Source organism: Camponotus floridanus, unplaced genomic scaffold (genome assembly GCF_003227725.1).
Source record: "Camponotus floridanus strain SB8 unplaced genomic scaffold, Cflo_v7.5 scaffold484, whole genome shotgun sequence".
Lineage (NCBI taxonomy): Eukaryota > Metazoa > Arthropoda > Insecta > Hymenoptera > Formicidae > Camponotus > Camponotus floridanus.
Window position 1 is genome coordinate 9,528 of NW_020229641.1, and position 11,628 is coordinate 21,155.

General features: G+C 31.2%; 1 protein-coding gene across 1 annotated transcript; it reads right to left on the reverse strand.

The window, feature by feature from the left end:
- Positions 1–10,481: 10,481 nt before the first annotated feature.
- On the reverse strand, positions 10,482–11,288 carry LOC105247966 (histone-lysine N-methyltransferase SETMAR-like). The gene has a single exon (XM_025412180.1). It carries the CDS (start codon positions 11,286–11,288, stop codon positions 10,482–10,484), a length of 807 nt encoding a protein of 268 aa, XP_025267965.1.
- Positions 11,289–11,628: the final 340 nt, after the last annotated feature.

Sequence of the window (11,628 nt, forward strand, 5' to 3'; positions counted from 1 at the left end):
TCTTTCTCTCTTTCTTTTCCTTTCCGTAGTTATACGTATCTGTCTTGTATATATTTTTGTAATGTATTTGATTTTTTTTTAAATTAAAAAAATAGAAAATTATAATTTCAATTCTAAAAAAAATATTTCTATTTTTAAAAAATATCTGGATTGTTTAGTATTTTGTCTAAAGTTATCAATTGTTATATATAATTATTTTTCAAAAAATTGAAAAAAAACAATAAGTACGAATCCAAATATAAAAAACATGTGACAAATTGATTTAGTTAAAATATCAAAATATTTACGTAAATACATTCAGGGTAAATCATTGTGGGAAGAAAATTTATATTTTTTTCTTATTTATTCAATATATTGTAATACTGTGAGAAACATTCAGTATAAAACAATATAATACTGTGAGAAACATTCAGTATAAAACAATATAATACTGTGAGAAACATTCAGTAAACACAGTATAATATCATTCAGTATCATTCAATATCATTCAGTATCATATAATATCATTCAGTAAATACAGTATAATATCATTCAGTATCAAACAGTATAATATACAAAATTATTTATAAATAATAATATCAGTATAATATTTATAAATAATATCAGTACATAAGACATGTTATAACATATTTTTTATTATATATATTATATATACAGGGTGTCCGTAGATTTTCGACCAAAATGAAATAAATAAGTAGATTGGCTCGAATTAAGAAGAAATGACCTGTATTGTTTTGGGATTGTCGCAATAATTAACGAAATATTAAATAAAAAAGATCGGCCAATCTGCGTGAGTAAAAGCGCGCGGCGACGAGAGTTGTCCCACCGTAATCCGATACTACGAGCGCGGCGAAGCGGTGGGCGGGTCGCTCTCCGAGACATGATGGTAGTTTGCGATATATCGCAATACCGCGCCGAAAAATGACTTGTCCCCCCTTTTCGTGGCGAGAAAATGATGCGCTATCATTTCCACACCACCTTGCGGTAGATAGCATGGTGCGCTTTTTTTATAGTGGTTTCCCCCATAGGCCTATTCCACTCTCAATTTAAAAATTATTCAAAATGCCATTTACTATACGCTGAATATATCGTAAATGTAAAAAATTAATGGACAGTACCTTTACAAAAATTGATTCGTGGTTGAAAATCCCTCGATAAAATGTATTGCACGCGTTGATAATGTGATACGATGATAAAATTCTTCAAGAATCCTTTCTTCATCTCGTACACGAAGACGCATTGCTGGACCGGTTATCCCGATATTATGCACGACACTCAGTTTTACATAATTATTGCACAACACGTAAAATTGTACGGCCACTTGGTTTTCGTGTACGCCCGAGAAATGATTCCATGTAAATTGCGGCCGCACGATAAGTATTTTCTCCCGCTAGTCCGTATGCCACAATCATATCCGTATATTCCTGCAGAGTACACTTCACTTTCTCTGTTAATTTACTACGCAAACACAAGATTTTTATTAAAACGTCTTAGCTCTCGCACGCTGTTACCAGACTGCCCGCAACTACAGCTGAGCGGACATGCGAGTGTAATCATAGTGCGCAGGCGTCGAACTCACACGTACGCTTACACTCTCATGTCCGCTCAGCTGTCAGCTGTAGTTGCGTGCTGCTGGCGTACGCAGTCTGGTAACAGCGTGCGAGAGCTAAGACGTTTTAATAAAAATCTTGTGTTTGCGTAGTAAATTAACAGAGAAAGTGAAGTGTACTCTGCAGGAATATACGGATATGATTGTGGCATACGGACTAGCGGGAGAAAATACTTATCGTGCGGCCGCAATTTACATGGAATCATTTCTCGGGCGTACACGAAAACCAAGTGGCCGTACAATTTTACGTGTTGTGTAATAATTATGTAAAACTGAGTGTCGTGCATAATATCGGGATAACCGGTCCAGCAGTGCGTCTTCGTGTACGAGATGAAGAAAGGATTCTTGAAGAATTTTATCATCGTATCACATTATCAACGCGTGCAATACATTTTATCGAGGGATTTTCAACCACGAATCAATTTTTGTAAAGGTACTGTCCATTAATTTTTTACATTTACGATATATTCAGCGTATAGTAAATGGCATTTTGAATAATTTTTAAATTGAGAGTGGAATAGGCCTATGGGGGAAACCACTATAAAAAAAGCGTACCATGCTATCTACCGCAAGGTGGTGTGGAAATGATAGCGCATCATTTTCTCGCCACAAAAAGGGGGGACGGATCATTTTTCGGCGCGGTATTGCGATATATCGCAAACCACCATCATGTCTCGGAAAGCGACCCGCCCACCGCTTCGCCGCGCTCGTAGTATCGGATTACGGTGGGACGACTCTCGTCGCCGCGTGCTTTTACTCACGCAGATTGGCCGATCTTTTTTATTCAATATTTCGTTAATTATTGCGACAATCCCAAAACAATACAGGTCATTCCTTCTTAATTCGAGCCAATCTACTTATTTATTTCATTTAGGTCGAAAATAGACGGACACCCTGTATAATATATAACATTATTAAAAATTATGAAAATACATATCTATATATATATATATACATATATATATATATATATATATATATATAAAGGTATATACCTAAAAACTAATATTTCAAAATGGCGATGGATGTCCTGCAAATAGTTTCTTAAAAGAAACTAAAAATTAATGTTAATATCCCTAATAACACCTAGAAACTAAAAATTAATGTTAATATCCCTAATAGCACCTAGAAATAATTTTTCAATAGAGACAAAAATGTATTTTCTGACATGAGACTTTATTTATAATATTCACGAATATATGTCAGAAAATAAAATGCATTTTTTCTTCATTTGAAAGTAATTTTAATAGAATAATGAGAATGTTACGATTAAAATAAGATCAAACACGATATAAATGACATAAATTTAGTTAAATATATAATTATGAAACTTGTATTATCAGACTAATTAAAAATTACCCGATTTACGCCGTGTTTGATATCATTTTAATCGCAAAAATCTCATGAATTCATTGAAATTATTTTCAAACCGATGGAATTAAAAATAAAAGTTTCAATTTTTATTTTATAAGATGTTTACATTTTCGTGAATTGCAAATGAATAGAGGAAGCGAAGAAATCGATTGTAAAAGACTTCGGAACTCTTTGATGATAGGTCATCTCGCTCGCTCTCTACTCATAGTCTTGTTTTCTCTCACACTTGACAATCGTGATAGACACCTCGAAAAGATAAGCGAATCCAAGATCGAGAGCGAGCGAGACAGTAATAGGAGCGAGCGAGACTATAATAAGAGCGAGGGAGACAATAATAGATATGAGCGAGAGAAAAATAATAGTGTGAAAGAAAGATCCGATTCTCGAGCTCGAATCCTCGTTTCTCGTGCTATTTCTATCTCATTCGCTCTTATTGTTATTTTGCTCGTATTACCTCGCTTCCTCATGTAATTCTTGCATCACTTTTATACATACATACGTCCATACATACATCCACACATGCACACAATACAACACACACACACACACACACACACACACACACACACACACACACACACACACACACACACACACACACACACACATGCGTACAGATTATATATTTTACCAGATTTTACCGGTTTGCATGTGCGCTCTAGTTATTAATTAAAAAATACTTTTTAAAAAATATTTATCCTCGAGGCGATTCATTCGTGGACTGGTAGTTTTTAGAAATATTTCATACCAGATGCGGTTTGCTTGTGCGCTCTGGTTATTAAAATATTTATTTCAGAGGCGATCTATTCGTGAGCTGATAAATAAAAAAAATCCAGAGGCGATCTAATTAGTGTGCTGGTTGTTTTTAGAAATATTTCATACCAGATGCGGTTTGCATGTGCGCTCTGGTTATTAAAATATTTATTTCAAAGGCGACTTATTCGTGAGCTGATAATTAAAAAAAATCCAGAGGCGATCTAATTCGTGTGCTGATTGTTTTTAGAAATATTTCATATCAGATGCGGTTTGCATGTGCGCTCTGGTTATTAAAATATTTATTTCAGAGGCGATCTATTTATGAGCTAATTATTAAAAAAAATCCAGAGGCGATCTAATTCGTGTGCTGGTTTAAGAAAAATCCAGAGGTGATTTAATTCTGATGCTGACTATTCGAAAAGTATTCCAGAGACGATTTAATTCGTGTGCCGGTTACTGTTAAAAAAAATCTAGAGTCAATTTAATTTGTATGTTGATTATTCAAAAAAAATTCGAGAAGCGATTTTAATTTGTGTGCTGGTTACTGTTAAAAAATAATTTATCAGTTACGATTTGCATGTGCATTCTGGAAGCGAAATTTAAACAAAATTTAACTCAGAGATTATAAAGACACTGCTTCAACTAAAAAGCATATTTGATAAGAATAAAAATCCAGATAAAATAAATCATTGAACCGATTTTTACATGTTATAAGAGGATTCTTATTTTGAAAATGTGCTATATATTGCGATAATTCTTATGTAACTGTAGCATGTCATATAGCGACAAAAGCTAACAAATTATTGGAGCAAATTACACTGATCGCTGACGACTTTTTTTGATAACACCAAGCTTCGAATGTATGACAGCCTACCCGGCTGTGTGGTGTCTATTGGTGACTAAAAAAAATTACTTTCATTGCCGTTGCCTACAAATAATATAATATTTGAAAAGCTTCAACTTGATAGCATATGCTGTGGCTTTCCTTACACTACTATAAACTATAGCCTTAGAAGGAAATCCTTGTAAGGAAAAATATTTCAATAATGTGAAATGTACAAAGCAACATTTTTTTTAAATTATAGCAGAAAGTAAATTGCCTTTTCTAAAATGATAAATTATTCATATATTTTACATTTGACATATATCTTACATTTATCAAATCTGATCAAGATATTCCAATGAATATCGTTAGAAAAAGACGCCTCAGTACAAATATCTCATTTGCATATATCAGAGAGACGAAAAAAATATATTATGGTTGCGTCTGCAAATGGACGATGAAATCTATTATATTATCGATATAAATCTATTATTTCGAGATAATTTCGAGAAATTTCGCTTTTGAGATAAAGAATGTATTATGAAAATATTTATATTATTTATAAATTTTACGACATTACATCAATTTGCATAAAACATTTTATATTGTTAGCTTTTGATTATAACGATTTAACAAACGTCGTGCATAAATTATAATTTGTAGAAAGTTATATGCAAATATCTTTTTTATTGTATATACAGAATGTCGCAGAGTACTATACATATATAAGTGCTTGTAAAGAGCGCAGTAAATTGAAGAAACAAGTCCCAGCATTTTACAATTTTCGCAATAATAGAAAGAAATAAAATCAATTAATTAATTATATAATAATATTAAATAAAATCGATCGAATGTGTATCTACATGTGTGTGTGTGAGAGAGAGGGAGAGAGAGAGAGAGAGAAACGCTCGGCAGTTCGAGCTATTGCATGATTCAGTGTGTTAGGCATTTTGTCGGCGCGCGGCAAGAGGAGGAACAGTGCGGCGCAGCGATGACGTTGTAACGAATGACAACGGCTTGTCTCGTTGTTCTTCTCTTTGCCACGTGCCGACGACATGTCTAATACGCTGGATCATGCAATAGCTCGAACGGCTGAGCGTTTCTCTCTCTCTCTCTCCTCTCTCTCTCTCTCACACAAACACACACAACACACACGTAGATACATAATCGTTCGATTTTATTTAATGTTATTATATAATTTATTTATTTTATAATGTCTATTATTGCGAAAATCGTAAAATGCTATGAGACTTTTTTCTTCAATTTACTGCGCTCCTCACAAGCACTTATATATGTATAGTACTCTGCAACACTTTGTATATACAATGAAAAGATATTTGCATATAACTTTCTACAAATTACAATTTATGCACGACATTTGTTAAATCAATATAATCAAAAGCTAACAATATAAAATGTTTATGCAAATTGTTTGCTGTAATATCGTATTCGTAAAATTTATAAGTACATAATATTTATAAATATTTTCACAATATATTTTTATTATATATATAAAAAGACATAGCTAAACGAGAGCAATGATATTAGAATTATGTTTAAATATGTAGCAGTAAAGACAGATCTATGCTCTAAATTGCTTGTGCGAGACGATAGAGTGAAAATGCAACATATTTTTTGTTTCAATAAATACAATTAACACAATATAAAGAAAAGTTTTCATATTGCTCTTTCCAAAATGTGCATGACTTTTTATATTGGGTTGGGGAAAAAGTTTCTTCGTATTTTATTGCAAAAATGAAACAAATTTTATTCATATTTGAAATGAAGCTTATGAAATTAAATATGTCTCGTCTACGTCTCTTCAGGGGGGTAAAGAGGGTTTTATAGAATTTCTCAAAAATGAGAATCTATATCTTGGTTAAATGCACCAAGTAAAATATATGCATATGCCGTGTTTTTCGTTTAAAATTTCGCGTACAATTAAAAAGAATTTTTCAGGCATTTACCATCCGCTGTGGCTCGTAGATGCTAGTTTTCTTATCATGTTATTTAATATTAATAGATTTAATAATATAAATGATATTTTTTGATTTTTTGTATTATTATCATGTATTTCTTTTCGTTTTTATTATTAATTTTTAATTTATAAAATTTGCAGATGAAACTTGCATTTGCATTCATGGTAATGATGGCTATCGCAATGATATCGACTGTTTCAAGTCAGTCCAGCAGCCTTTCAAATAAACAGGGTTCGGGTGAATATTGCAGTTCATTAGGTTTATTCGGCCTAATACCTAATGCGGCGGAATCTGTGAAGAATTTTTTGAAGACCATTTTTACAGGGTTAGGTATTTGCTAACTTCCTCCAAAGTTTTCGTCTAAATATGTTAGACAGAATAAAAAAAGTAAACTTCAATAAATAAATGTTAAACAGCATGTCATTTAAATTTCTTTTCTTCAGTTAAATAAAATTGTCGACAAAAAAAATAATGTGTTGTAATTCTGTAGATATTATATGATCACTCCAAACGCAAACCTTTCGCTTGAAAAAATTCTATTTTCTTGCAAAAATGCTCAGAAAATTTTCTTCCTAGATTTTCAGAACTTTTCTATAAATCATCTTCTTCTATTTTTTCTTTGTTTTATCTTAAAAATTTCAAATTTTTTTGTATTTCTAATGATTTCATAATCAAATACATGTGTGATGTCAATTAAAAAAAGCAAGAATGGAAGAAAGATAGGAGACTGTGCCAAATAATCCGTTTAGCTTTTTAGAAATCTTAAAATTTTCTATGATATCTCATTAGATACTAAATCGAATATTTATTCGCTGATATATCAGTATGTAGCATGCGAATAAATTAATTTCTTAATTGTTATAAAGAGAAATTATTTCTCAATATCACGTTCATTAATTTTCTTCCCTTTTTATTGAAAATTGTCTTAAAATTTGTCAAAATTTAATAAAAATAAGTATATATCCATAAAGAAAATTATAATTGATATTAGATACAAGGTATTTTTATGGGCATTAAGGATATCCACGAATGTGTAAGAAACAGCTATTAGAGATGCTATAGATATCCAAATGGTCGCAATTCGAAATTTCATAAATACCTACAGGATATGTAAACCAATATTCAGTGAATATCTATACAACAAGTCAGTAGATATTTACATAGATACATCTATTACATCTATTACATCTATTACAAGTCAGTAGATATTTACATAGATACATCTATTACATATATATTGATATTTATTAGATTTTTGCTGCACATTTATTCAATGTTCTATGATATATATATATATATATAAAAGAATTTGCAACCGTCTGCGATAAATTTTTGGAGCTCTGGAGCTCCTCGCAAAAGATAAAGAAGATACGACTAATACCCATACAGCACAGAGCATTGTTGTTACATTGCAGCAATATAGCAGAAATATATAACAGCAATATAACAAGAATAGTCTGTGCGATAGCGTTGCGTCTGCGGAACGATATATTGAACGCGAACGAACTCGCGCACTCGTATATAACAACGAGATTTTAAAGGAACAAAGAAAATTTAATGAATCACAACGATATAAATAAGAACATAGATTATTCGCCAAAATAAGCCACGCATAGACGCGCGTCTGCACAGCTTGACAGCTGACTCTAGACTCCCAGCTGATCGTCGTTGTTTATCAACAACGTGTTGATGATGCATTCGGAGACGATCTTGCATCCTATATATATTTCCTGCTGAAAGAATACAACGGATAGCGAATACATCCGCAGGAAGAGATGCGGGGATGCAACAATAGCTTCGCGTTAACGTACTCTTTAATCGATAAGTCTGACTTGTGAATCCTGGACCGTGCACAGCCTTATATACTGCCAGATGGATACCACGCTAGACGCAAAGCTCGTAGATGTATGACGATGATGTATCCAGTGGATATCTTTGGTAGCTACTTGAGGAATATAAACTCACAAAAAAACAGCAAAAAAAACAGGCCACTAAATTTTAACATCTTTCAATAGAAAAATCAGTAAATAATTATTTTGACATGAAACAAAGCTCAAATTAAAGCTTGAATATTGCTCTTAAAAACTAAAAAAAACCAAAGTTTGAATTACCTGAAATGTTTTACAAAATAACGAATGTTGACTTTGAGAAATGTCAGACTTTGAAAAATGATAGACGTTAGGAAAACAAATTTTTTTGTTAATCTGTTGCATTGGTCAGGAGAAAAGTCTCTCTTGCACAAAAATGAGTTATTAAGTTTATTTATTTCCTAACAAATATATGGTATTTATTAGGAAATAAATGATATATATTTTAAAAATTTTCTAGGACTATTTTTGATAAAGTTATACCGTTCTGGAGAATGTTTCTGCAATGATGCAATCTTGCAGAAAAATGATGTTGCAATGTTACTGCAATCTTACGATGCTGAATGGCGATAAAATCCTCAAATATAAGTAAGTATTTAATATAATAAAATTTAATTCCCATTATTTTAAAAATATTGTTTACATTAGATTACATTAGTGTATACATTATTTGCGTATTTTTGTGTGGTACAGTTCTCCATATTTAGTGCCCAATAATCTTGTAATTATTGCGATTATTCTCCGGTAGAGATGGTAGAAAATATGTTATGTGGCTCTGGTATAGTCGAAAAAGATAATCACAATACATGTATATTTGATATTGAACATAATCAAATGCAATGTATTTTTTCAGATCAAATCAGTTGTTTTGCAACGTTACTGTCTTTTTACATCGCCAATAATCTCTGCCACAATAGTTACACGCTGTGGTAACACATATACAATATCTCATTAAATAATTTTGTTATTAAAAGATTGAAGCGCTTTATAACTGAGTAGTTTGTGAAAAAGCTGAGTCATATTGTATTTGATATTATATTTGAAGGTATGTAATAAGAATTTTTATTTATTTACGTTTACAAGTAGGAAGTAAGGTTATTTATGGAAGTAAAGTTATTTATACAATTATCCATTTTTTTATTATTATGATAGAGTACGTAATAATGAGTACATGATGTTAATGTAAAAAAATGCGTTATTTATATATATTATGTATTATTTATTTCTTATTGAGAAATTAATTTGATAGTAGGCATATACTACACAGTTTATAAATGCATAAAGATAAAGAGAAACATTTTAAAAATATTTTAAAGCTTTTGAAAAAGGCAATGTATATGTTTTATTGTATTGTTTTAGTGATGATTGTATATATTAAAATAATACTGCACAATAATTCGACAAGTTCTTTCCGATCTTATGATTCATGCAGATGAAAATGGAGAAATGACGTGAAAAGATATGCATGATAATATATCAAATACAAATAAAATATCAGATTGTCATTAAAATTATATTCATATAAAGATGACAACTCTTGATTTAAATTATATAATATTGCTGGATACATCTTACATTCTATTATAAAGAAACAAAATATATAATAATTGAAATTAATAGGACTAACTAAAACAGTATTAAAATATTCACTAACAGCAGATTTGTTCAATTTAAATTCTACACAAAAAATTAAAACGAATATCTCAATGTTAAAGTAAATATTTTAATAACATAAAAAATATTAGCTTAAATTTATTTTTAATATAAAAATGTAAAAATATATTATCCTGCTACAATTTGTTTCTTAAAATTATAAAAAGATTTGTAGTTTTTAGATTAAAAATTTTTTGATAAAAAAGACAAAATTAATTTTTAAAAAATATACGATAGTAAATCTAAATTATAAAATTATTATTTATTATTATTTAAATGCAAAATATATAGCTTAACAATAAATAATATTATTATTTACAATAATAATTTTATATCAATAAAGTATTGGGTTGGGGAAAAAGTTTCTTCGTATTTTATTGCAAAAATGAAACAAATTTTATTCATATTTGAAATGAAGCTTATGAAATTAAATATGTGCCGTTTTGTTCGACCACCTTTTGCCATCTTTGAGGTAAAACCATAATCCCGTCACTGTAGAACTTGTGTGATTTCTGGGCGAAAAACTGTGACAAGTGATTTTCACAGGCCTCTCTTGAAGCCAACTTCGTACCATTAAGAGAGTTCTGTAGAGATCGAAATAAATGGTAGTCTGATGGTGCAAGGTCAGGACTATAAGGTGGGTGCATCAAAACTTCCCAGCCAAGTTCTCTTAATTTTTGACGAGTCGCTATAGATACATGAGGTCTCGCGTTGTCGTGATGAAAGACGACGCCTTTCCTATTGATCAATTCTGGTCGCGTTTTCTCAATTGCCTGGCGTAATCTTTCCAGTTGTTGACAGTAAAGGTTAGAATCAATTGTTTGACCGGACGGCAGCAGCTCGTAGTGAACGATTCCTTTGTAATTCCACCACACACTCAGCATCACTTTTCTTGGCGTCAATTTTGGCTTTGCCACAGTTTGCGGAACTTCATTTCGCTTTGTCCACGATCTTTTTCGTACATTATTGTCATACGTGATCCATTTTTCATCGCCTATTATGAGCCGTTTCAAAAATGGTTCGATGTCGTTTCGTTTTAACAATGATTCGCAGATAGAAAATCGATCCATTAAATTTTTGACTGTTAAATCATGTGGCACCCAAACATCGAGCTTTTTTTTGTATCCAGCTTTCTGCAAATGGTTTAAAACTGTTTTGTGGTCGATGTTCAGTTGCTTACCGATTTCGTGACTGCTAATATGCCGGTCTTGTTCAATTATTTCCATAATTTCATCGATTTTTTCAGTGATCGGTCGACCAGAGCGAGGTGTATCTTTGACGTTAAAATTTCCAGATTGAAAACGCTTGAACCAGATTTGTGCAACACGTATTGATACAGCATCATGTCCATAAACATCACAAATTTTTTTAGCTGCCTGAGTTGCATTCTTCCCTTTTTTAAAATAAAATTTTAAAATGTATCGAATTTCTTCTTTCTCTTCACTCATTTTCAAGATGCAATAACTTTTAACTGAATAGATAAATATCACTACTTTTTTGCTACTTTTTCTTTATGATATGTCACCTTTCAAACGCACACAAAGTATTGACAGATCCGATTAATAT

Excerpts from the sequence above, each read along its gene's own strand:
- LOC105247966 (XM_025412180.1), bottom strand. The coding sequence starts at position 11,288 with ATGGAAATAATTGAACAAGACCGGCATATTAGCAGTCACGAAATCGGT.